Source organism: Dipodomys merriami, unplaced genomic scaffold, assembly GCF_024711535.1.
Source record: "Dipodomys merriami isolate MVZ:Mamm:240054 unplaced genomic scaffold, mDipMer1.0.p SCAF_7, whole genome shotgun sequence".
Classification (NCBI taxonomy): Eukaryota; Metazoa; Chordata; class Mammalia; order Rodentia; family Heteromyidae; genus Dipodomys; species Dipodomys merriami.
The window spans coordinates 18,861,273-18,889,157 of record NW_027206290.1 but is presented as its reverse complement, the minus strand read 5'-3'; the positions used below and the strand labels follow the sequence as shown (position 1 = coordinate 18,889,157).

Here is a 27,885-nt window from a genome sequence, read left to right as displayed (position 1 = left end):
AACTCCCAGGCCGCGGCAGGCCCGACCAGGCCGCACCACATCCCGCCATCCCACCCTGGAAACCCCGAGGGCGGCGGCGGAACGGAAACCACGGGAGAACGTTCGAGAACCGAACACAGACCTGGTCTCCAGGTGCTCGGAGGCCTCCTGGCTGTGTCCACACTTCCAGAAGGTTCCAGACGCTGTGAGCAGCACAGCTGGGAGGGTTCTCGAGGGCTTCCGGGAGCCACGCACTTCTGCGCAGCTGCGGCTCCGCCCACTTCCCAAGGGTGCTACAGGGTTCCCCAGTGCCCCTGCAGCCAGCCACTTCTGCGCAGCTGCGGCCCCGCCCACTCCGGCCCCGCTATTTCCCTCTAGAGGCGAAAGTTAATACTAACACATAAGTGGTTATGAAAAAATAATAATCAAAAAAACCCGGGCGTCCGTGGCTTATGCTTGTAATCCCAGCTCCTCCGGAGGCTGAAGCCGACCTGGGCAGGAAAGTCCAGGAGACTCTTATCTCCAATTAACCAGTCCCCCTCTACTCCCCCCCCCCCCCCCCCCCCCCCCCCCCCCCCCGCCAAGGAAAAGCTGGAACTGGAGCTATGGCTCAAGCACGAGTGTGTTAGCTTTGAGCAAAAGTGCTCGGGACAGCCTCCAGTCCCTGAGTTCAAGGCCAAAAACAACAAGGAAACGATAAATCTTAGAACAAGTTGTTTAGAATTGGTTTTTCCCAGTGCTCTCAAAGTTTAGGTTTAGTTCTTGTACTACAGTATACAGTAGCAGTATACAGTCGTTAGCAGTATACAGTCGAAGTAGCTTCCAGTTCATCCAAACTATGAAAAAGGCTGAGATTTTAATTAAAGTCTATAAATGTAAAATTGGGGGGGGGTCCTGTGTGTTAGCTTTTTGTCACTGTATTGTTTTCAGAATTAACTGAAGCTTAGCAAGTGATTAAGCACTGGTGTTCAGAATGATAAGAATTTTAAAGGAAAGAGTAAAGAAAACTGGACTGGAGGCATGGCTCAAGTGGTACTGCACCTGCCTCGCAAGCACCAGGCTCTTGAGTTCACACCGCAGTACCGGAGAAGAAAAGAGAGAGGGAGAGGGAGAGAGAGGAATGAGAGTTTTGGATGTCTTTAGAAGGTTGTTTAGATGACTTCAGAACCCTGAAAAACTCACTATTATTTTTTGTCCCTATTATTGATATATAATATGCTGCTCTTATTGGTGTGTGTGTGTGTGTGTGTGTGTGTGTGTGCATGTATGTGGTGTGTTTGAATATTTGAAAACCTTAGTTGTGTTGTCAACTTAGGAAAAACATACTCTATTTTACTGTGTTGAGTTGGCCTTGGGCAGAAATTAATTGCCATACTGCTCTAGAAACATTAAACTTAATTTTTCCTCTGTTGGCCAAGGGCAATACAGTGTATTAAATAGGTAAGGTCTTAACTATGTGGGCTGGTTACAGAAAGTATTCTGTAAATAATGAAAAATATTACTCAGTACTGGTGTGGGTTGGATACATTTTATGTCACCACAGGATCTTGTTTAGAAAGCCTTAGTGTCTGAGAGCAGGATGACAGCAGAGAGGGAGAAATGTTCAAGATGAAGAAATGAAGATAGGTTCTTCTATGAAAGGATAGGAGTCTTCACTGTGGTAATGCAGAGCCTTCGGCCCTGGAGTGAAACTACAAGTGCAAGTCTATTCATCAGAATGAGAAGGGAAAACTAATTTTACTCAGAACTTTGTATTTGGCACTCTATCAGCGAGTTTATGTCTATGATTCAATTAATCACCATACATTCTGTAAGGTATATGCTTTTCTAATTTTAAAAGTGAGAAAACTGAGGCTTAGAGAAATTTTGAGTTATTTGGCTAGGATAACAGAACATGTGAGGGGGGAAAAAAAAGCTGGGATTCAGATCTAATTTTGTCAGATGTCTAGGCTACGTTTCTACTTCTGCAAGCTCCTCCTTCACATATGGACCTGTGTATAAGATTTGGAACATAAAACTTAGATCATCAAAATTACTTAACAGAAAGCCACAGTCAATGGAGGCATTGATTGATTGCCTTTTCTTCTTTAGTTTAACCTTCATCCATTCAGTCAACCAACACATATTTCATTGTGCAGCAAAAAAGAGCCCAGAGTCAGAAGTCAAGGAGCCTGGCTTTGCATATCCTGACAACAGTGTTTACAACGTGGCTGCAAGAAAGTACAATTTTTCAAGTTTTCTTATCTTAACAGGTGGGTCTGCTTGCACATGGTTATGTGTAAACCTTTTAGAGATGTTTAAGACGTAATAGTCAGTAGATTTACCTGCAATTATTTTTGTTCAAAGGGACTCTTAATGGCTATTCTAGATCTACCCAGTACATTCACTCGCTGATAGTTCTAGGCAACCATTTCATACTTTCTAAATGTTTATGTCTTCCCTAAATTCATATATTAAAACCCAATGTGATTGTATTAGGAAGAGTTGGACCTGAAGGGTAAACAAAGGAGGAGGCTGCAATGCTTGGTAAGAAATGTATGCATTATCCTGCCAATGTAATTGTAACCCCTCTGTACAGTATGTTCTCAAATAAAATAAAATTAAATTAAAAAAAAAGAGTTGGACCCTGTGGGAGGTGATTAGGCTAAAAGGGAGGGGTGCTCATGAGTGTGATTAGTGTCCTTCTACAGGAAGCCTAAGGGAGCTTGTTCACCATTTTGCCACCTGACGACACAATAAATGGTGTCATTTGTGAGGATTCAGACCGGAAATCCTCTCAATTAAAACCAATTATTTTTTAGAGAGTGTCTTGCTGTGTAGTTCAGGCTCAAACTCCCAATCCTCCTCCTTTTAGCTTCCCCAAGTGCTGGGGTTACAGGAAGGTGTACCACACTCCAACATCTTCATCTTGAAGTCCCAGCATAGTCCTTAGATAACTTTTCTTTTCTGGCTATATTTATGCTTTTAACGATATCATCATCATTCATATGCTATAATTTCCTAGTCTCTCCCCTGAACCTTCAGAGTGGTATAATTCATGGCTTATTTAGTGTCCCATTAATGGACATCTCAAATCTCAAATATCCAAATAACTCAAAATATCCAAACTTGTACCTTCCATCATCTGCTCTATCACATTTTTTTCCTGCTGCTAACTTCAGATAGTTTGGCCTCTCTTACATACTCCATCTATCTATCAGGAAATTTTGTTGTTGCCTTTAACTTTCAAAATATATCCACAATGAAAACCCTCTCTGGTCTGAATTACCATCAGCTCTCACCTGGATTGTTGCAACTAGCCTCCTAACAAGTCTTCCTGTTTATACGTTGCATCCTCAAGTTCTTTTTCAACATAAAACCAGGGTAATATGGTCAAAACAGAGATCAGATCATGTCTGCCCTTTGCTTAAAACCCTGTAATGGCTCTCAGCTCACAGAATTAAAGCTAAAGCCCGCACGATGGCCTGTGGAGCTCTACATGACCCAGTTCCCTTATTACCTCTCCACCTCTTCTACTTTTCTGTCTCCCATTCCCCCTGCGGCAGCCACACTAGCCTGCCCTGCATCTCACACCTGCCAGGCCCACTGCTGCCTCATAGCTTTGCCCCAGCTTTTCTGTTTGAAGGGCTTTTTCCCCAGATAGCTTTGTAGCTTACTATCTCTCCCTTCTTTAAATATGTTCAAATGTCAGGTTTTTGTTGTTTGGTTGTATGGTGGTAGGGAGCTTGAACTCAGGACCTGGGCACTATTCCTGAACGTTTGTGCTCATGCACTCTACCACTTTGAGCCACAACTCCATTTCTGGTTTTCTGGTGATTAATTGGAGACAAGAGTCTCACAGATTTTCCTGTCCGGGCTGGCTTGGAAAGGTGATCCTCAGATCTCAGCCTCCTGAGTAGGTAGGATTACAAGTGGGAGCTGTCAGCACCTGGCTAAACAACTTGTCACCTTTTAAAAAAGTTTACCATGACTTCCTCACTTAATATTGAGTGAGACCAGGCAGAATCGCTAATTAGCCCAGTCTTTGTTGTTTATTAGCACCTGTAACTTGGTAACATAGTATATAATTCATATATTTATTTATTCTTTCACTTCCCATTAGAAGGTAAAGTCCTCCAGAACATGAATTTTTGTTTTCTTGGTTTGCTGACAAATCTCCCAACACCTAGAATGGTGGATCATATTATAAATCACTAATAAATACAGACAAATATTCAACTATCATTCATCCTCTACAGAAAGTGCTTTCCAGTTTATATCTTAGCGATAACATATCTAACTTGATTGGATGTATATAGCTGTAAGATGCATATTACCAGTGGGGGCTTTTATTTTTTATTAAAATTCTTAGCCTTATTATAGTTAGGCTTCAACTAATTTATTTCCAGCTTTGGTCTTCTAGGTCCAGGCTGATTAGTCTATCTGACAGGTATTTGCTAGGAATAAATGTTTAAACAGCTAACTCCACTAACAAGTTTTCATCAGGGATGCCTGTGTATTCCTACAACTCATTTGTTACTGGCACAAACAAGGCTGTTTGAGTTGTGCTTTAAGAGATACCTATATGATTCAGCCCCAAACATATTTTAATTGAATACAAAAATATATTTGGCAATTCTGGAATAGCTCAACTCCCCAATTCACTACTTCCTAGAATTTCTAGACAGAAAATATGTTTGCTTCACATTCCTGCTTAGAGTCAGAACATCCTTAATTTAGCAGCTGTGAGAAAGCTATAATGAAAAATTAATTCCATACATTATTGATTCTTGGATTGACAATGTATACTTCAACTTGAAAGCACAGAATCAATAAAATATATATATTTCATAACCCTTGCAATGCCATATTTCCACATTACCTGCAGAAGGACAAGCTGTTAGGAGACTCTCCAAAGAACAGCTTCATCTTTTGGTGAGATGCCTGTAATTCACAAGCAGCAGCAAATCCTCTAACGTACTTAGTGTTTTGACTACTTTTGACAGATCTATGATAATGAACAAACCAGTATTTTTTTCTTTTTAGTCAACAGCAAATATTAGACAAGTATTTTCTTTTGAGGCCCCACTTCATGTTCTTTTTATGTTATGCATCCTCTTTGATGTGTTTGACCTTCACATTATAACCTACCAAAACAAAAACAACAACAAAACAAAACAAAAAAACCACACACACACAGAGGGAACTAAGGGAACTGTAGAGGAAATCTGATGAAAGAAAAGCAACTGTTTTTCAAATTGATTCTCTTCTCAGTTTTCTGTGATATGGAAAGCAGACACCGTACTTCTCAGCTCCTATGTATATGTGTCCGTCCGCTTTCTGTTTCTTTAATAAACTATCTGAAATAACTAGTCTCTAAGAAGGAAAGGCAGCTTGGCACTGGTCTATTCAGGAGGCTGAGACCTGAGGATCATGGTTCAAAGCCAGCCAGGGCAGGAAAATCTGTGAGACTCTTATCTCCAATTAACCATTAGAAAACCGGAAGTGGTGCTATGGCTCAAAATGGTAGAGCACTACTAGCCTTGAACTGAAGAGCTCAGGGACAATGCTCAGGCCCAGAGTTCAAGTCCCATGACCGACCAACCAATAAACAAACGAAAGTAAAGGCTTATTTTTGGCTCACAGTTTGGACCTGTGGCAGGATAATCCTTCATAGCAAGAGTGATGATATATAAGGCCTCTTTGCTTCACCATGCCAGCAAGAAGAGAAAGAGGAGAGGATGGTGGCCAGGGTCCCAATAACCCCTTCAAAGGCACACCTGTACCATCTAACTTCTTTCTGCTAGGCCTCAACCCCTAAGAGAGACTGAGGACCAAGCCTCAACATTTGGGTTTTAGGAGGTCATAGCTTGTGGTGGTGCTGGTGATTTTTGTTTGTTTTAAATAATTGATGGTTTAGCCTTAGTAGCTTTCCCTGTTTCCAAAAAGGTTTGGATGTGACTTTGACAATGAAAGCAAAAGTGTGTATCTGGTATTTCACTCAGGCACATACCTGTAATCCCAGCACTGGGGAGGCCAACGAAGGATGATTATGACCCTGTCTCAAAACAACAAAAAAGAAAACAAACCCAACTCTCAAAGGTTATGCCTATAAGTGAGCTACTGTACTGTAATATCCAAAGAAAACCTTGACTTCTGGGGAATCAAACTAAAATAAGAGCCAAAGTTACTAATATAAGAGATCAAACAAAAATGGAATGGTTTAAGAGGGATGTTTATAGCAACATACTCATCTGTGAAAAGGAGATCTCAAATAGGCAATCTGACATTACACTTTAGAGAACTAAAAAAGAAGGGCAAACAAAACTTCATATTTTGCAAACATCCCCAAAATTATTAAATATTCTTATTTAAATGGCTTAATAAAAAAATAAAAATAAAAAAAAGAAACTCGGGGAAGGTAGGGAGGGAAGGGATAGTAGGGGGAAAACAATGGAGGGGGTAACAATGCCCAATAGGAAGTGTACTCATTACCTTACTCATGTAATTGTAACCCTCTGTATAGTATCTTTACAATAAAAATTTTTAAAAAATAAATAAAATGGCTTAATATTAGAAAATAATGTATCTCCATTTGCTTTTCAACAGTAAAAAATAATATACATGTAGCTATGTGTATATTTCAACTAGTTGTAACTATTCATACATTTCTAAAAGTGAGATTACCAAGTTAATGATTATGACAAGTTTTTAAGGCCTTTATTTCTACTGCAAAATTGTTTTCCAGAAAGCTTGTAGGGCCTTGTGTACATTTCTACTAACAATATATGAACTTATATATGAACTGCACTGTAGCCAACATTGGATTTCATAATTTTATCTTTATTAAATTGATGATTAAAACCACTTTTGATAGTATCTACGTCTTGCTTTGGTGATTTTGTATTCCTCAGCTAGTTTAAAAAATTGTTAGCTTTCAGCCAGGTACCAGTGGCTCACACCTATAATACTAGCTAGTCAGTAGGCTGAGATCTGAGGATCATGGTTCAAAGCCAGCCTGGGTAGGAAAGTCTGTGAGACTCTTATCTCCACTAAACTACCAGAAAACTCAGGAGTAAAGCTGTGGCTCAAGTGGTGAAGCACTAGCCTTAGGCAAACAGTCCCTGAGTTTAAGCCCCAGGAATGACACAAAATAAATAAAATTAAAAAAATTGTTAGCTTTCTTCTGATTAAGATATGAGGTACTTCAGTATTAAGATATAAATCTGTCATAATTCTTCTATTATTCCTAATTTGCTTCCCATTGTTTTCCTTTTATAAAGACTTTAGTATATTAATTACTCAAAGAAAGGTTCTATTCACAACTTTGACTTTTCCCTTTGGGTTAACAGTTGACCAAAATTAATAAAGATGTAATTGTATGAGTAGCTAAAATAAAGAGAACTGTGAAAGTGAAGCTATTTTCATAGGAATGAAGCATCTCTCCCCCAGATGACTCAGGTACCAGTCACATCTTTCCAAAAAAAAAAACCCACACACAAAAAAAGTACTGTTCCTTGGAAAAATGTAATAAACTTTTGTCCTAAGAATTCTTACATAGGTAGCATTTTCCTTCATGAAGTAGTTGGAGGATTGAGAATCTATTGATTGAATGTGCATTTCTAAGAATAATATTTAGAATCCTTTCAAGTCAACCTTATGCTCAAATGTATGCGAAGAGGACCAGTAACATTTAAGAAAGTAACAGTGAGAAAATGGTGCAGTTACAGTTTTTCTCCGTTACAAAGGAAGTTAACACATACACAAACACATCAGCTAAGGCATTGCATCTGTAATGACAGGAATGTCAGCATGACGCTGACGACTCAGGCATTTGTGGCACGTGTGATGACTGCCCAAAGCATTTTCATTTCCTCCTCAGCAATTTTTAGATTTCCTTATCTCATTGACAACGAAAAACATGATTATCCCATGCACTCTTCTTGGATTGAGTTTTAATTTAATTTACCCAGAATTGTAGCTTGATTTTTTTTTTTTTTTTCAGTCATTGGGCTGGAACACTGGGCCTGGGCTCTGGCCCTCAGCTCTTCAGCTCAAGGCTAGCACTTTACCACTTGAGCTACAGAACCACTTCCCGTTTTCTGGTGGTTTATTGGAGATAGGGGTCTCATGGACTTTCTGACCCTGGCTGGCTTTGAACCGTGATCCTCAGATCTCAGCCTCCTGAGTAGCTAGGATTACAGGCATGAGCCACCGATACCTGGCATTTAGCTTTATTTTGACAATGAGAAGTCAAATTGAATTCCAAGCAAGTTCTGTGACTTGACCAATATTTTAAATTTGTGTAGTAGTTTAAATTTTGTAGGAATCAGTTTTATATTTTAATATATATTCACTTGGTTAGCTGCATCTGTGATGAGCTCCAATAACTTACTTTATAATGTTGGCAAAAGATCCAACTTTATTTATTTATCCAACTTTATTTATCCAACCCTCATTTATAATTGCTAAGTCATAAAAATTGGTGTGCTCGTTTAGTTATATACAATATTCTCATATGAAAGTTATCATAATTTACTAATCCATTCCTATTTTCAAAAAGGCTTTTATGAATATTTTCCTAATATTTCCCCCTAATACTTTATTCACCAGATGGGCTAACCAACTTTGCAATGTTCACTGACTGAATGTTAATTTTTGTTAAACAGAAAATATTCTTCCTTCTTCATTTAGCTTTTGAGCCTTTCCATTGAGGCATTTGGGCATACCTTAGTTCTACACTTCAAATATACTTTTGATGCCACTGTTGCAAGTTAAGACTTGGTATCTAGTGAGATATTTTTCATCTTTGGCCTCTGCCTATTATTATGCTATACAAATAGTCTCTTCACCTATTTTTTTTTTTTTTTTTTTTTTTGTCGGTCGTGGGGCCTGAACCCTGAGCCAGGGCGCTGTCCCTCAGCTCTTTAAATCAAGGCTAGCGCCCTACCACTTGAGCCATAGCGCCACTTCCAGCTTTTTACTGCTTTTGTGGTGCTGAGGAATTGAACCCAGGGCCTCATGAATGTGAGGCAAGCAGTCTACCACTGAGTCACCTTCCCAGCTCTTCACCTACATTTTAAAAATAAACCATGTATCAATATTGTAGCATGTTGCTGGATCATTTTGGAATTTTGCCATGACTATCATAAGAGGTATTATTCTCTAATTTTCTATGCTAACTTCAATCAGATTTTAGTTGATCACATCATGATAGCTTCTTAAATTTCCTGTGATGGCTCTTCTTCTAAATGACTTAGTGACACCAGTGAGCAACATTAACTCCTTTGCTTGTCTGAGACAAGTTCTTGCTATATTGTCCAGGTTGGCCTCAAACTCTTGGGCTAAGCTGTCCTCTTGCCTTACCTTCCAACTAGCTGGGACTACCAGTACTTGCTAATATGTCCAGCGAACACATTCTTGAAAGGTAGATCTTACACACCTTCTCAGTTTCTTCCAAGGTTACTAATCTGTGTAGATTCTCTGTGTCCATATAATTTATATTCCTCTAGGACTCTCACTTCATCTAGGTTTTCAACTATATTTGTTAGTAGCTGAGTGAAATCTTACTTTACTATGTTAACGTCTATTAAGTCTTCATTAATGCTGTCTATCTGTGCTTTTTTTCATTCCACTAGGCCAGTAGGTAAGTTGTTTTGGTGTTAGGAACCAGCTCTTAGATTTACCACTTCTTCCCCCTCAACACACATTTTAAATTAATCTCTGCAATTATTTATGTTAATTTATTTTGAACTCAGTATGATGCCATTTTCTTGAATGTGTTGTTTTCTAGAATTAACTTTAAATCAGAAAGCTATAAGAAGATAGTTCTTTGTTAAAGGAAAATCTTTTGACATTTTCAATTTAGCAGAGAAATCTGAGCAAAGAACGCTTCGTGAATTGGAAAATTCTCAGAATCAGAAAAAGTTTAGCCAGTTCTACTTTTCAAGAGCAGATACTATTTATAGACAGAAACAAGAAGTACAGATTTAACTTGATTGGTTACAGTGCTACCTTAGCCTTGTTTGGATATGGTCTGATCATTTAGCAAACTGAGATTGGCTGAAGCCTGACTGCTTGTGGTTGGCTGTAAGTCAGTTGTTTGTTACACTCCGAAGCTAAGTTTTTAGTTTCTGCATACTAAATTAGGCTGTAGTTTCTTATCTAGGAACTCAGTACTGATACAGTTTCAGACCAATGAACTCCTTTTTACTTAACTAGATTATTCATGTTTTTGACAGTTGCACGGATCCAAAAAGGAAAGTTTTATAAGAGTATTAGATATCTTCTTCCCTTAAGCATGTGATTATTTAAACAAAGATATATTTCAATTGCGACTTTCAAAATGAAGCTCTCTTACAAGGTTAAAACCGAGCTTGACATACATAGAAAAGAGGAAGCAGGTAAACCTCAGTATATTTTATGTGAAAGTCCTTAAGGAAAAATGTTATGTCTTTTCATGACAATATTTTTCCTGACATGTTTTTGGAATAGAAATTCAGTGTCCTAATAGGATAATACCTCTATAAAAGTGGAGAATCAGAATAGAACCGAAGTGCTCAGGTTAGAATGAATATTCTTCAGTTAACAGTGGCTAAATTTAGAGGTAATTAAGAAATTACTGTGTGAAAGTAATGGGTACTAAACTACTCTTTGTTTGATATGATAGAAATACATATGGTTTATATCTAGCCATGCAAGATTTAAAATAGTCTTGTCATCAGAATGTATAACATAAAAAATATAAATACCAAAAGAGAATAATTTGTAGATAAGCCTAACTCCAAAACAGCTCTTACATGAAATCATGAGACAGAGCCAAAGTCCTTATCTTGACCCTCTACACCCCAAAGAATTAGAAGATATAATGATCATAGATGGTGGGTTTCTGAATTTTGAGAGATGTTATATTGCCAATCTTGGAAGTCTCAACTGTATCTCAAATATGCCATGCACAAACTGAACATTTTCTTTTCTAACCAGGAACAATCAGCCTTCTAGTTTTTTACCTGTTAGAATTGAAGCACTCTTAACAATCCTACACTGTTATGTGTTCACCTATTTAAAAAAAATCATATGATTTTTGCCTAAATATCATCATCTTTTGCTCATCATCTTTGGATTCATCATACTTTGACCTGCCGCATTTTTCCAGCTTCATCTTTCACTGTTGGGCCATTATATATTGCTGTATTGGTTATAACCCAAACCCAAAGGTCTTTGAAATGCCCCCATATTAGTTAGCACTCTTTGTGCTTGATCTTACCTCTCCTGTCTCAGTGATTTTGCGTGTGTGTGTGTGTGTGTGTGTGTGTGTGTGTCGTCCTGCTATGTTGCCCAGCCTAGTTGTTACTCTGCAGCTCAACTGATTCATTGTAGCCTACAAAGCAGCTGGAACAAGCATGCTATCAAGCCCAGCTTCTTCCCTTCACCTCTCTTTTCCTGTCTCTTTTCTTTTCCCTTCCTTCTTCCCTTCCTTCCTTCTTCCCTTTCCTTCCTACTTTTTATCATTTCCCCCCCATTCCCTTCATGCCCTTTCCTTTCCCTCCCCTTCTCTTCCTTCTTGAAGGTTAGAGCATCTTGCTATGTGGCCTGAGCTGATTTCAAACTGAAGTTAGGGCTGCTCTGAACTTTGCTCGGCCACCTGGAAGTATAGGTAGATGTGTAACACCATACCTAGGTTTCCTTTTTTTTTTTTTTGATGGTCCTTGATTCATTGATTTCCTTAGTCTCCTGGATACTGGGGTTATAGGTATGCACCACCACGCCTAGCTTTCCTGACTTTTACGATGATTCTTGATTCATTATAGTCTAATTTCAACTCTGTGTAGTTTGTAAAAACTGCCAATTGATATAAATAAATAAATCTTGCTTTTGAAATCCACTAGCCTAGTCTAGGTGTATGCCTTAATTGATGTCTCAAATATCATCTGATACCTGATGTCTAACCACTACTATTTACTTCAAAATAACATAATTTTTTCTGTGCCATGTAGAAAGTATGAAAAATACTGTTTAAATATAAAAATAATCTATTTCCCAGTTAATTGTAACTACTATTAACATCTTTACATAATTCTTTCAAGTGAGTTACAGATTAATACAATCCCTGTCAAAATTTCAATGAAAATTTTCATAGAAATAGAAAAGATTAACCTTAAAATTTTAAGGAATCACAAAAAACCAAGAAGAGCCCAAGTAATCTTGAGCAATAAGAACAAAGTGGGAAATATCACACTGCTTGATCTCATAATACATTGCAAAGCTACAGCAATAAAAGCAGCATGGTACTGGTATAAAAACAGAAACTGCAACACATGGAACAGAATAGAGGCTAGAAATAAACCCACACATTTATAATCAACCAAACTGCACCAAAGTTGTCAAGAACACAAAATGTGGACAAGACAGTCTCTTGAAAAATTATGCTGAGAAAACTGGCTATCCACACACAGAAAAATAAAATTAGGCCCTTACCTAATTTTATTCACAAAAAATTAATTCAAAATGGATTAAAGACTTAAAAGATCTAACAAAATATTTAAAGAAAATGTAAAGAAAAATATTCTTGACATTGATCTAGGCAATAGGTTGGTTTTTTTTTTAATATGACTACAAGAATAGACACCAAAAGCTAAAATAGAAAATTGCATGTAACTGAAAAGGTTCACATAGTGAAAGAAACTATCGACAGAATGAAAAGAAGCCTACAGAATGGGAGAAATTATTTGCAAATCCTGCACATGATAAGGGAGTAGAGAAGATCTTGAAGAAATCTGAGGTGAGTGGAAGGCAGTTGGATTAGGATGGCAGAGAGGAGCAGGTACTGTGTATAAGAAGGTTTCTGGCAACTTTTCCTTTCTGAGTCAGGCCTGAAGTGGGAGCCTGAGAGAGGCTGGTTAGCTGCAATGCCCTCTCTTATGGGAACAAGCTACACTGTTATATGGGAATTTGATCTCAAGACACAGAGAAGCCACATTTTGAGAGGTTGAATTGAGAGTCTTTATTAGAAAGCTGGTAACTGCAAGCAGACACGTGTCCCCCCCAAAACTTCTGCCTCCAATGCTCTTCAGACTGTTAGGAAACTGAGCCACAAGGGTAGTTAAGAGAGAGCAGAAAGTGAACTCAACAAACCACATCAACTCGAATAGAGACTTGAAGAGGCCTAAATAGGGTCATGGTTAAATAGGCCAAACAGGGGTAGGGTCACAGGGAGCTCAGGAGTTCAAAGAGTCTCACCAGTTCATGGTACAGATCTGACAGGTGTGGGAACCTATTGTCCAAGTCCTGTCCTGTCTGCTTCCCAGAGTTCAGGCCCCCATCTCTGAGGGTAGGGGTGGGGAAGTGGAATTCCACCTCGAGAGTCCCCATTGTCCACCAAGATATTAAGATGGCACCACTTAGACCCAGTCGCCATATTTCAACCTCAGAGGTGGGAGAGGTGCTAGGAAGTAGCTCGAGACCTGGATCCAGGTGGGAGGAGAACAGACACACCACCAGGACCAGAAACTTTTCAGGAAGCAAGGAACTGGGAGAGTCTGGAGGATCGGGTGGTAAATACATTGGAGGCGAATTCTAAGACACGAAAATAGAGGACCAAGTGGTGAAATGAGGAGAGGGACTGCAGTATACCTGCTGCTTCTCACTCCCTGCCTGGACACGAGAGTGTGCAGCACAAGAGGGCCTAGGACAGTGGTCTGCCTGCGACCTATCAGGATCACTTGGTGACTACAATTGCCTGACCAGAGGGCGTGGTCTTGAACAGTCAACAACAGCACAGGTATGAGCTGCCTCCCAAGTGGGCAGGGTGATGGGGAAGAGGCCACAGGAACAGCTCTCATGTCACTCCACCCATTCTGTCTGGATCACAAAGGGGGTGGTTACATCCCATTTTCTTTCCTGTTTCTCTGACCAATCAGATACAATAATGGAGGCCTGCTCACATTCCACTGTTGCCTAGTAGCACTGGCATTCCCTCCTGGCTCACACCACCACCAGTCATTGAGGGAGGTAGAGGTGCTGCTGGTCTCGGGGAGTGAATTGAGATGATTTTTGAGACACAGTATGAAGTGGTATTATCAGAGAGCCTGGGAATGTGACCACCCTCCTCTCCCCCCATATTCTCCATCCTGGATTTGGAATGTCCAAGCAAACAAGATGGAAAAAAAAATTAGCTGCAGCCAAGAAACTACTTCAAGAATTCCTGCAGAGGAAATTTAAAAAGGCAGGAACCCCAAGACACACACACTGCTGGAGACTGGAAACCAAAGCCCACACTGACCCCTAGCCTCCCTCTGTGTCCTTCCCCATCAGTGTGCTTTCCACGTCAGAAGTCCGACTCCAAGGTTCTAGCAAATCTCCACCCTGACAGTAACCAGGTACAAAAAGGAATGGAAAAGTGGGCACAGCCGGAGACAGAGTTAAGAAAACATGAAGTTTGTGAAAAAATTCAGGTTCATAGAGGACTTGAAGGTGGACAGCTCCACATGGAAGGACAAGGTACAGCAGCTCTTGGAGCAGATGAGCCCACAGGGAGAGGAGAAAGAGCAAGGGGTGAGGCAGGATCTTGAACTAGAGACCAACCTGGTGGAAATGAGAACGCAGCTGCCGAGCTGCCCTCCCTGCTGGTGCCTGCGGGGCCCTCAAACCTAGCTGCAATTGTAGGCTGAGGCCTAGCAGCTGCAGAATAAGTACAGAACTTGAAGGAAGCACTTTATATCCAAATGCAGGAAAGAGCAAGCCTCAGTCTCCAGAATCTGGAGCAGCTGTGGTTACTGGAGTGGCAGGCTGAGGTATGGAATTGACATGCCCAGGATCGACACAAGGTCCTTGAGACAATGGAAAATGAACATGAGACCCTGAGATGCACAGTCTTGCATAACAAAGAGTTCAAAAATCAGCTGCCCACATACTGCAGACTGAGTAGTGAGAAAGAACTCCTCACCAGCTTCCTGCACTCAGAGCATAAGGCAAAGAAACCTCTGCAGCGGAAGCTGGAGCAGCTAGAGAAGCTAGGAGAATGGAAAGAGATGGTGGATATAGTCAAGAGGCCCAGAATCTTCAGGACCTGCAAGACCAGTAGCTGGTCCAGCTGCAGAAGTTCAGAGTCATCTGAACTGTACATAGCCTCCAATTGGCAGCTGAGCTCAGAGGAGGTCCTGCAGCAGCACCTGCTGAGGCAGACCCAGCTACTGGAGCAGGAGCAGGTGCAGGTGCAAAGCACGCTGGAGGACAAAAGTTACAGGACAGCCAGGTGCCTGTCATCCTAGCTACTCAGGAAGCTGAGATCTGATGATTGTGGTTCAAAGTCAGCCTGGGCAAGAAGATCCATGAGACTTTTATCTCCAATTAACCACCAGAACTGGAAGTGGCACTGTGGCTCAAGTGGTAGAGCACTAGCCTTGAGCTGAAGAGCCCAGGGACAGTGCCCAGGCCCAGAGTTCAAGCCCCACAACTGACAAAAAGAAAAAAAAATACAGGACAATACTGAAGTTCCTGGAAGCAACAAGACAGGAGAATGAGCAGCTGTGGGCCCAGCTAAGCTTCTAGTTTTTCCTAGGGGAGGTGGATGAATGAGCAAAATGGAAGAAAAGGGCTGGGTGCTGGTGGCTCATGCCTGTAATCCTAGCTACTCAGATGGCGGAGTTCTGAGGATCACAGTTCAAAGCCAGCCCTGGCAGGAAAGTCCATGAGACTCTTATCTCCAATAAACCATTTAGAAAACAGGAAGTGGTGCTGAGGCTCAAGTGGTAAGAGCGCTGGCCTTGAGATGAATAGCTCAGGGACAGCTCCCAGGCCGAGTCCAAGCCCAGGACAAAAAAAAAAAAGAGGAAGAAAAGGGTGGAGACAATTCCACCTAATGTCACTGTCCTAGAAGATGTAGACAACCCACAAACCATGCGGAATTTTTACCTAGAAGCACTATGTGCTTCAGCCATTGCTGAATCAAAGGTGAAGTTCAGCCTGCAGCTGCGGGAGCAGCAGGCCTCCGGCAGGTGCATGAACAACTTGGGAGCCCAGTGCTAGATAAAGTTGGAGCCCCATGCCCTCTTCCCCAAGAGCTGGAACCACGGCGTGGCTGGGGATGTGAAGTCCGACATGCAGGTCACCAATTCAGCCCGATTCAGCTACCACCTGCTGGACAAGGTAGACTACCAGGAACTCCAACATCGATGCAGCCAGCTTTCAGACCACATGACGACCACTGAAGAGTCCATAGTTTATTCTATAAAGAACAGAAATCCTGGATGAGCTATATCAGGAGAAAGATGAGTGTGTTAACCAGCTGTCCCCGGAGAAGAGGGACAGGTGAAGGTACAGAATACTAGGACTGAATCCGACCAGACTCCTGCTGCTGAGGTCTCCTCAGACCTCTCAGGCCCTACAAACAGGGATGTTTTAGAAGAGTGGCAAGCTTTTGAAGAGGTGAAGCTTGAAAATAACATAGAGTTTGCCCAAGGAAAGGCTGGAATACGTTGGCCCCTCAAAGACCCCACTACAGAGCAGATTGTGCCACCACACCTTGATATCCAGCACCTGCTTACAGGCTGCAGAGCTTGCAGGCTTGGGCAATGACCTCTGCTTTCCTTTGTTCCACAGGACTGAGGCAAATGATGAGTTGGAAGTACTTATTGCTTGAAGACCTCGCAGTTTTCCACCAGAAGCAGACTCCTATGCTCTGAAATATACTTTGGGGCATGAGAGCTGGATGGCATTCTCAGGCCTAATTACAATGGAGAGCAAGAGGCTGCTGGCAGGTGACCCAAACTCTAGAGACATCTAACAGTCCACTGGATGCCAGGGAAAGGTCTCCAGTGAGAGCTATTATAAAGAGTAAATTCTTTACAAAGAAAGATGGGAGCAATGACATAACATTACAATTTTATAGAAGGATAGTAACTAATTCATGGCATAATTTAATAGTACTGCCTTTTCTCAATTTCATGGCATAGTTTAATATATTAAACTATCAAATAGCATTATTTTAATTTCATAACATTCTTAATTTTGATATACTTTTATATTAATCATTTCATGTATTATGTTGGCATATTCATACTACAGTTACTTGCATTTCTGAAAATGTATTGACCTCTGTACCAGCAATAGTGAATTTTCCTATATGTTAAAATTCCACAATGAGGATATTGAGATGAGAAAATAACTGTGGAAAACAAGAAAACATGCTGAGAGTTTGGGGAAAAAAGGAAAAGGCTGTGAGCAGAACTGGAGGTGTGCTGCAATTGAAAAACACACATCAAATAGTACAGAAATGCAATTCACAAACAAGAATACAGAATTATCAAGTACCTGTAGAATATCACATCTCAATTTTTCAGTGAAGCACACTGGAATGGTATATATTGAATATTATTTGTTAAATAATGTTAAAATTAAAAAAGAATTAAAATGAAAGACATTTCTCCGAAGAAAATATGCAAATGGCCAAAAGAGTGCTAGGAATGTTGCTCAGTGTTAGAGACTTGTCTAAGAATATACAAGGCCTTGGATTTAATCCTTGGCAACACACACACACACACACACACACACACACACACACACACACACACACATACGTGCATGCATGCACACAGACAAAAAGTTACGTAAGCATGACTCTTATCAGGGAAATGCAAATAAAAACCACAATGAGGGGCTGGAAATGTGGCTTACTGGTAAGTGCTTGCCTAGCATGCATGAAGCCTTGGGTTTGATTCCTCAGTGCCACATAAACAGAAAAAGTGCTATAAACAAAAGTGGTGCTGTGGCTCAAGTGGTGGAGTGCTAGCCTTGAGCAAAAGAAGCTCAGGGACAGTGTCCAGCCCCCGAGTTCAAGCCCCAGGACTGACAAAACAGACAAAAAACCCACAATGAGGTAGTATTTGCTCTCATGAAAATGGTTATTTCAAGGACAAAAGACAAGTTAATATTACCGTATACTTAAATTTACTGAGTTATTTTAAATACCTTTACACAAAAAAATTGGGACAATACACATTTTTTTTGTTGTTGGTATGGTGGTGGTCATGGGGTTTGAACTCAGGGACTGGGTGCTATCTCTTAGCTTTTTCACTCAAGGATAGTACTCTACCACTTTAAGTCACAGTGCCATTTCCAGTTTTCTGATGGATTATTGGAGATAAGTCTCATGGACTTTCCTGCCCAGGCTGGCTTCGAACCATGATCCTTAGATCCCAGCCTCCTGAGTAGTTAGGATTACAGGTATGAGCCACCAGTGTCTGGCATACAAGCATTTTTCTTATTAATCAGATTTTTGAAGTAATTTTAATAACTGCATAATGCATTATATCAATGTGTCAAAAGTTATTTAGCCTTTCTTCTACTATTGACATTTTGCTACTCAATTTTCATTACTGTATCTAAACTACAATAAACATTTTTGAAGACAAATTCCTGAGATGCTGATGCTGATGATCATGTTAATTATTTTTAAGACAGGTCCTTGCTACAAAGCCCAGGCTAGCCTTAAAACTGTGACTGCCCTGCCTCAGGATTTCAGGGTTGGACCATCACCTCCTCCTTAGATTCTACTTTTGTTGGTAGTACAGGGTTTGACTCAGAGCCTCATGCATGCTGAGCAGGTACTCTACACTTGAGATATGCATACACCAAACCTTTTTTATTTTAGCTCTCAGGGCTTCATGGTTTTGCTGGGACCTGGCCTTGGGTCATCATTTCCCTATCTCTCCTCTACTGCCATCACAGGGGCACACCACCACAACAAACTTCTTTGTTGGTACAAAGCGTTGATACTTTTGCCCAGGCTAGCCATGAACCATTATCCTTCTGAGTTTTGCCTCTCTAGTAGCTAAGATTATAGGTGTGAATCCCATAGCGAGCCCCAAGATTATACTTATTCCTTAATGATAGATTCCCAAAGGGAAAATGACTAAGGATATAAAGTTGCAAACATTCTCAATATAGGACTACTTGATTACTGGAAAGATAACTTATACTCCCAATGCAACATATGAACATCTCAAACTTGTCCTCTTTGCTAATATTAACATTTTTTACTCCTATAAAGATCCTTGAGGATTTGATAGGTCAAAGTGAAACCTTGTGCTCTAATTCACCCCTCTTTGATTGGCAGCAAGATTATACACTCATCACTTCCTTTTCTTTACCTTGGTTTCCTATTTCTGAATACTCTCTCAAATGTGCTGAAGTTTTTCTTTCTTGACTATTAAATGGTATTTTTGTCCTCAGCCCTTTATGTCCCACAGACATTTCAAACTCAGCATGTCCTCAACTAAACTCATGTTCACTCCTACACTTGCTTCAGTTTTTGGTGGTTGACATCATCAACCACCCAGACACTCTAGTCAGAAACTTGCGTCTTCTAAACTGAGTCCCTTCTCTCATTCCCACATCCAGTCACTTTGTTTCTCCAATTCCACCTCTTAGATTTATTAAGGTATTTAAAATTTTTTTCTTACATGTCTTCCCCCTCCACTAGAAACTGACGAGTTTTCAGGAATAATAATTTATCTTCACACTTCATAGAACAAATGAATTAATGAATATTTAAGCTGGGTGTGGTGTTACACACCTGGAATTTCAGACATGTGGGGGGGGGTGAGGTAGGAAAATCATGAATTCAAGTCTAGTTTGGGATGTACAGAAAAATCTTGCCTAAAAACAAAAAACAAAAACATCATTACCAACAGTGTCAACAAAACTATTTTCGGGATGAGTAAGTGCTCCTTGCACAGAACTTCCAGTTAAAAAGGCATAAAACTGGGCTGGGAAGGCGGCTCAGTGGTAGAGTGCTTGCCTTGCATGCATGAGGCCCTGGGTTTGATTCCTCAGCACCACATAAATAGAAAAAGCTGGAGTGGTGCTGTGGCTCAAGTGGTAGAGCACTAGACTTGAACTGAAGAGCTGAGGGACAGTGCCCAAGCCCAGAGTTCAGGCCACGACCAGAAAAAAAAAAAGGCACAAAACTTAAAACTAGTACCTAATGCTAATGTAATTATGTTATTTTAGTACAAATGTGCATTAGTGACTGCTGATGTTGAACATACAGATTCTACTGTTGGTCATATTTATAGATTGTCTATCTTTATTGAAAATCTTGCTAATTAAAGAAGACTTCCTAGCCTCGTGCTGTGGTTCATGCTTTTAATCCTAGCTACTCAGGAGGTTGAGATCTGATGATCACCATTCAAAGCCTGCCCTGGCAGGAAAATCTGTGACACTCTTTTCTCCAATTAACTACCAAGCCTCATAAGTGGAGCTGTGGCTCAAGTGATAGAGCACTAACCTTGAGTACAAAACTCTCGAGTTCAAGCTCTAGGACTAGTGCGTGTATGTGAACACACACACACCCAAATTTCCTTTTGTCTGATATATATTAGTGGGATTATGAATTCACTATACAGCTTTAGAGAGGCTGATGCATAAAATCCCCTTAGCCTAAAGGGCAGCCACCAATATAAAAGGTCTAAGTATTCACTCCTTAAGAAAATAATAAAGTATGTAAGTATATAGGCAAGGCCTTGCTGTATAGCCCAGGCCGGTAAACACACACATACACACAATCAAAATTAACTCATCTCAATTGCATCATGTACCCATTATCAATTTATGTTAACATTCTTAACAGCTTATTGCAGATGCAGTTCCAAAGCATTTCTAACATGAAATGCAAAATGGAGAATGATTAACTGTAAGTCTAACAATGTAGATAATTTTCACAGTGCTTTTAAACAAATGCAAGTGCCTCTTTCTGCATATATTCTAAGAGAGCTAAAGGACATCTTGCTGGTCTTTTATCAGGAACATGATTAAAACTTGAGGTTCAATTACTTCACAATTCCTAGGAGAGCTGATGTTTTCTTCCAACACTCAGCTGTCAGTCTAATCCACCCCAATATGAGTCTGAATATTTCACAGATTCACTTTACATAATCTGACACAAACACAGTAGGTTTTTTATTGTTAAATTACTAGGGTACCATATGCAGAGCTAAAAGTAAAAGGATTGATCTATTTGTGCATTCACATTTTTAAGTCTTGAATAATAAACAAGAACAAAGGTTCAGGTAGGAAAGGAAAACCAAAGCAAGGGCTTTCTTACAGGTCTTCTAATTTCTCTAATTATAGAAAACGTGCTCAAAACTGCAGAAAAACTTTTCCTACATGTAATATCTTAATAAATAAATGTTTACCTCAATAAATTAGAAAGACATCAGCAATATTGAGACAATCTATTTCTGGCTAATTATAATTTGGATATAATATAGGCATCAAAAATAAAGGGGTGGTATAGTTTAAAATTTTCTAAAATGTTAAGACTTTTAGTGCTGAGTTTCCAGTTCTAGAATTGTCCATTCCCCTTGAGGGGAACAGTCTTCAGAGGAAAAACTAGCCATTGTGATACTCGCTGAGGAAGTATCAAGTGGAGATGTTAGTTCACTCCATTTGTTCAAAGTGTCAACATGTGCTATACCCTGAGGTTTAGAGTTGTCTCGTGCTAAAAGGAGGGTCTGATTGATTAAATACTGTGCTAGATTTAGGTCTTCAGGAAGAGAGTTTGTAATATTTAAGTTTGAATCCTGTTCAGACAGCAATTGCTTTAGTAGTGTCCAGTCTTGTTTTGCAAAGTGTTGGTCATCTTCTAAATCCACAGATGTAACAACATGTGTTTCTGTTTCCATTTTCTGCTCAAATGCTTCTGTTACATCCATTTCATATATTGGAGAGAGGGTTTTTGAAGGCCGGAGGTCACACATGCAGGTTTGGGCCAGTGTGTCACAATCATCTATGTCTCCTGTAATAATTCATAATACTACACAATGTAAAAATTGCTCATGTTGGTACCAGTCAGTTTTGTAGAACAATATTAACACAATATAACAGTGATAGCCCTCCAAAAAAACACCGAATGGGAAAAATAACATTTATACAAAATTGACAAATTTTTGAGGCATTTATTTTTCTATGTTAAAAATTCAAAGGTAATATTTAGCAGCAAAATCAACATAAATAACTAACAATAATTCTTCATATTGAATTTGAAAACTTAGGATACAGAAAATAAAGTATTTAAACATAAACATAGGAAGTACACATATATCTAATTCACTACAATAGAAACTTAAAGAGAAAAAAAAAGACAATTTTTTGATGGTGACTTTTAAAATAAGTCAGTTCCAAAAGAGAGAATAAATACATTGTATCTAAAGACTTATTTGTCTATTTCACATGCAAAGGAGGATGCAAGCAAAGACAAACAAACAAAAAAGTACAACTTTTAAAGCTATCCTATTCTTATAATTCTGTTGAACAGGGATTATTAATCAGTATTTTCCTTAGTTATGATATACAAATAGTTCTCAGTCAGCCATTATTGCATGTTTTAAGTGCGGGTCATTAGTCTGAGTTATTGTAATATGAAAGACAAAAAACATAAAACAATTAGACAAGTCATCTAAGCATATGAAACAAACCTAAGCTTCTTTCATATATCATCATTGCTTCTAAATATAATCTCTTTTAGGAAATTTATCTATTTGAAAATTTTAGAATAGAATTATATTGATCCTGAAAGTTTTAACCTCTGTAAAATGTATATAAATTGTAATAATTCATCTAGCTGTTAAAATAGTTTAGTGCTTTTAGTTACATATTACTATAGTTATTGCACAGACCTCTTAGATAAAAACTAGCAACTTCATGAATTTTATTAATGCATAATAAAATTTCTAACAGTCAAGAACTCTGATATTATATTAGACATACATAATGAAGTAACAACAAACTAAGTCTTTTTGTTCTTTGATGTAAAATCTCCTGGTAGGTTATCTTTGTTTAATAAACAATCAAAATTTTTACTAGGTATTAATTCTTCACTAGGATTTTAAGTGTGCAAGAAAGAATAACGATCTGATTTTCATATTATCAAGAAATTTAGATTTTCCCTTAAAATTTTGAAACTTGCTGAATAATTATTCTATTTAACTAAAATATAATATTCAGGGCTACATACAACTTTACATTTCTGTAAACTTATTTTCTTACGCATTAGCATTTCTATTTCTGTACATTACCTGCAGATAAAGCAATATTAGCTTTTTCGGTAGATGTAGAATGGCTCTCTTTCACTTGACCTTCCTGAGGCAGAACTTGACTCCGAAAGGAGTCCAGAGATTTTGTAGAGCTCATCTTTGGTATGTCAGAAGTCTGTTCTCTTTGATGAAGCTCCAAATGGCATGGTCTTTCTTGAGACTTCATATCACTATTCAAGAATTTGCTACGTTGCTGAAAGTCATTTTCCATATCACTTCTACTGTTTACTTTTTTATCTTCTGGAAAAAGTTGTCCTTCTTTGGACAGGACATTGAATGCATTATTTTGGTATGTGGTTGAATCACTATGTTTATCTTTCCTTGAAGAGTCAATGTTATTAAAACTCAAAAGGGTGCTTTCATTTTTACAGGCACTATTGCCTTTATCTTGTTTACACTGTAAAACTCTATCTTCTCTTTCTCGTGGGATTCTGGAATAGCAGGTGTCCCCATGTTGTTTGTTAGAAACAACATCAAAAACATCAGAAGGTGAAAGAGAATCCATAAAGGGCTGGGAGGGAGTGTGTACTTCCCCTTCATCAGACCCTAGTTCTTCACATTCATCTACTGAAAGTAAAACTGATCTTTTAAACTTTTTAGTCATAGAAAACTCACGGCTTTCATTTTCGGTTCCATCTTCAAAAGCTAAGTTAATGATTCCTTGAAATTGCTGAGGAGCCAAGTTGGGCACAGAGAAATTTTCTGCAGCATTCTCTGCTTCAGATCTTTCATCTTCTGTTTCATCTGCTGAAGAAGAAACCTGATCTATTTCCTGAGCAAACTGAACACTGCCTCGAGAAGCACTCTCTTTTTCCCTTTGGTGAACAACTGTAGGTCGAGACCAAATTTCTGGCCTTTTTCTGGGAATCTCATCATCACTTGTTGAGTTAACTTGGAAAAGATCATTGCTACTTTGCTTTTTTATTTTTATTTCAATCCTTAAATTGCTATCATATATTTTTAATTCTTCAGGAGTACTAGTATCACTGCTACTTCTTCCAAGAAAATCATGGCATAGCATAGTGCCACATTTAGAAATGCCTCTGTCGTTCGACCCATCGTCATCTTGAGACCCTCCAGCATCATAATCTTCCGATCTGGGCTTTATGTCATCAGAAGATGTGGTAGCACTGCCTGTGTCAGATTCAGGACTCTCTCTCTGGTGTCTGGCAGTGGTACTCAAATTCCAGTGGCCCATGAATGGAGTGTCTGGAGTTTCATGGCTCTCCGGAGTTTCTGCTGTTTCCATATTTTTAGGGGAAATTTTTCCAGATGGTTGTACTGAAACACATTTGGAGGAAACACATGTATCTGCTTGAGCATGTTTATCTCCTTTCATAGCAGAGTCATCAGACAACTGACTCGAAACTGTCAGATCTGCATGGACTTTAGATTCTCTGTCATCCCAAACAGAATCTAAAGTACCATCTGTCCTTTCAGAGACACAAGGTGTCATCATGGTTAAAGTTTTGTTTGTATCTTTTCTCCCTACTTGTTTCTCTCCATCTGATATTAAATGGATTTGTTCTGCATTGGAGGAGTCTGAATCATAAGTTGGATTAAAGCTTAAGGAGTTTTCATTTGGACTTGAAATGATGGATTTTAGAGCAATGTTGCTATCAAATTTTGAATCTAAATTATCACTCCCATCTGAGAGAAAATATCTTTTAACTGCATTCCCATGGTTTGTGTCTTTGTGACTGGGAAATTTTGTTTCATTTTTATCTGAACAAATCTGTTTTGATTTCAGTTCATGCTCCATTGATTTATCCAGCTTTGAAACATTTTGGCATTCTAACATCAAATTCTGTTCTTGATTGCTTAATGACTTTTGTGAGTTGGATTTGCATGATGATTGGAATGCTTCCATACCACTGACTTTAGGAGTGTGATTTGTCAGAGGTCTGTGAGGTTTTGGTTCAGCAACGCTGGACTTGTTATTAACATGCACATCACGAAGCATATTTTTTTGGACAACCAGTGTTTCACTTTTTAAAGGTTTCTGAGTAGTCTGGGTTTTCAATACAATCTGTCCATGAAGTGTTTTTTGCTTTGAATCCTTATTGTTAGAACTTTCACCTTTTTTTGATAGATTTAGGTTTTTAGGCACTGACACCATTTTTGTATTAACCTTTGGCAAAGTGGTATGTCCTTGCTTGACTATTTTTCTCTTAGGTATCTGTTTATCTGTAGTAGTATTGTGGTTCAACTTTGTCACATTTTCATCACACTGCTTTGAAGAGACTGAGGATTTTACCGAATTTGGTGACTCTCCTTGGGGTCCTAAAGGAAAAAAAGTTTGGAGATATAATAGTCTCTGCTTGAAAGTAAAAGCTAGTGTTTTAAAATATAACTAATAAGATAACATATCTAATATCTACAATTCAATGGATAATTACAGATTGAAGGTCTTATGATAAAATATTTTAAGATTTTTCTGCTAAAAATATAGAGGGCCAGGAGCTACTGGATTATGTCTGTAATCCTAGCTACTCATGAAGCTAAGATCTGAGGATCATGGTTTAAAGCCAGTCTGGGCAGGAAATTCTGTGAGATTCATCTCCAACTAACCACCAGAAAACTGTGGCTCAAAGCGGTACAGTGCTAGCCTTTAGTGGAAAAAGCTCAAGGATAGTGCCCAGGCCCTGAGTTCAAGCTCCTGGCCTACAAAAATAAATTAAAATAAATAAATAAAGTATAGCATGACCATGACAGGGTAGTAGTAGAAATTGTCAAAATAGAATTTCTCAAGTAAAAAAAAAAATCTAGATTTGCATAAATACATGACAGTACAAATATCTGGATAACCTTTAAAGGAGCAAAAAAGCCTTCCCTATGAAGTTTTGAAGGGGGAAAGGATAGTTAAAGAAGAAACTACCGTTTTATACAGTCTTCTAAAAGGGACAATCAAGTTATTTATAAAAGCAAAAGTTGCTGGATGTTGGTGGCTCATGGTTGTAATCCTTTTTGTTTCAAGGCGGCTGAGATGTGAGGATTGCAATCTGAAGTCAACCCAGGGAAGAAAGTCCATGATACTCTTATCTCCAATGAACTATTAAAAAGCCCTAAAGTAGAGCTGTGGCTTAAGTGGGAGAACTAACCTTGAGCAAAAGAAACTCAGGGAAAGTGACCAGGCTCTGGGTTCAAGCCCCAGGACTGGCACATATTCATACATGAATAAAAACATTTTATTTCTCATAATCAGATTGTTATTGTAGCTTATTAGGGTTAACCTATTTAGAGCTGTAGTGGAAACCAAAGCTATTAACTAGAGGGAACAAGGGATTAATTTGGATACCCATTTATTGATGCTAATTAGTCTTAAAAATGATATTTTGGGTATTCATATCTGCCAAATAGAATTGTGTTTTATTCCCCAGTACTGGCAGTTAAGTCCAGGTTCTTGTGCAAACTGGGAAAGAACCTCCCCCCACCTTTTTTTTTGTTGGTCATGAGGCTTGAACTCAGGGCCTGGATGCCATCCCTGAGCTTTTTTTTTGTTGGTCATGGGGCTTGAACTATGGGCTTGGGTGCTGTCCCTCAGCTCTTCAGCTCAAGGTGAGCACTCTACCACTTGAGCCTCAGCATCACTTTCTGTTTTCTTTCTTTTTTTTTAGTTTTTTGTTTTGGAGTCCGGTCGTGAGGCCTGAACTCTGGGCCTGGGTGCTGTCCCTCAGTTCTCCAGCTCAAGGCTAGCGCTCTACCACTTGAGCCACAGTGCCACTTCTGGCTTTTTTCTTTTTGCTTATGTGGTGCTGAGGAATCGAACCCAGGGCCTCAGGCATGCAAGGCAAGCGCTCTACCACTGAGCCACCTTCCCAGCCCTGTTTTTTTTTTTTTTTTATTAAGTAGTTGTTAAAAAAAAAAAAAGGTTACAATTCCCTAAGTCAGGTTATGAGTACAATGCATCTTGCTCAATGTTACGTCTTCTAAGGTTCCCACCCATTTTCCCTTTTCCATCTCTACCCTTAAGTTATGTAGTTCAATTTTTATATAATGTACATTGAATACAATTGACTGTATTTCTCATTTTTCCTCCCTCCATTCATATATTCCCTCTCTCCCCCCAACATGTTTCTGCTTACTTGTATTTATTTTGTTAAATAGGTCTGCCTTATTTTTAATTTTCAGTATTAATTCATAAGGTAATCCACACTATTTTTTGGATTTTACAAACTACTTTTACATGAAAATACCTAATGCATAAAGAAAAATAATGTTTAGATTATGTTAGCATATTACATAATATAACCAATGTTCTTTCTTTCTTAGAACACTGAAAAATAATGGAGTGAAATTCTTCCTTCCTCTGTTATGGCTGTCTAGATTGTGGCATCATTTTAATGCTTGTTAGTGAGAGTTTTACCAATGGAATTCATATTGCCATCAATGAAACATTCAAGAAACATGGGTTTACTGTATTAAAAGATCAGAAATGCAGATTAACCTAGTGAGTCTTTTGCTTCTATCATAAAGGACAATAAAAACCAAAATTAAGTCCTACAAACACTAATACTTGTTTAAAAAGTGAAAGTACTAATTCTCACCTCTACAGTGTGAAACAAATACAAAATAATGAAACCATGTTTATTTGCTACTGACATTCCAAATCAGTTTTGTTTAACTTACACAAGGAAGTAATATGACACTCAGAACTATTTCAGCTTTACCTTGAGTTTTAGCAAGATTAGATGGGGCACTCTTTGTTCTTTGCTGAGCTGTAATACATCCATTGCTATTTCCTCTTTTCTTCAAAATGGCCTGTGGTACTGGATCAGTGCATCCTTTTCCATTGACCTTTTTTATTACACTAAGAAAAATGATTTGCACTCAG

At 38.9% G+C, this 27,885-nt stretch overlaps 2 protein-coding genes across 4 annotated transcripts in view; both read right to left on the bottom strand.

Annotated features, from left to right (window-relative positions):
- CUNH1orf146 (chromosome unknown C1orf146 homolog) overlaps positions 1-13,329 on the bottom strand; it is a 40,465-nt gene extending 27,136 nt beyond the window's left edge. The window contains exons 1-2 of the mRNA XM_070007122.1: positions 13,198-13,329; positions 122-272 (exon numbers count right to left, since the gene is read on the bottom strand). Coding sequence (XP_069863223.1) covers positions 122-272; positions 13,198-13,329 — 283 coding nt within the window. The remainder of the gene's footprint in view (positions 1-121; positions 273-13,197) is intronic.
- A 7,865-nt stretch (positions 13,330-21,194) lies between these two features.
- Btbd8 (BTB domain containing 8) overlaps positions 21,195-27,885 on the bottom strand; it is a 61,525-nt gene continuing 54,834 nt past the window's right edge. For 2 of the 3 annotated variants that reach the window (XM_070007646.1, XM_070007647.1), the window contains exons 16-18: positions 27,722-27,861; positions 23,034-25,334; positions 21,195-21,754 (exon numbers count right to left, since the gene is read on the bottom strand). In XM_070007646.1, coding sequence (XP_069863747.1) covers positions 21,282-21,754; positions 23,034-25,334; positions 27,722-27,861 — 2,914 coding nt within the window. In that variant the 3' untranslated portion in view covers positions 21,195-21,281. Of the gene's footprint in view, positions 21,755-21,894; positions 25,335-27,721; positions 27,862-27,885 lie in introns of those variants that run through there. The other variant, XM_070007648.1, reaches the window with a different exon arrangement.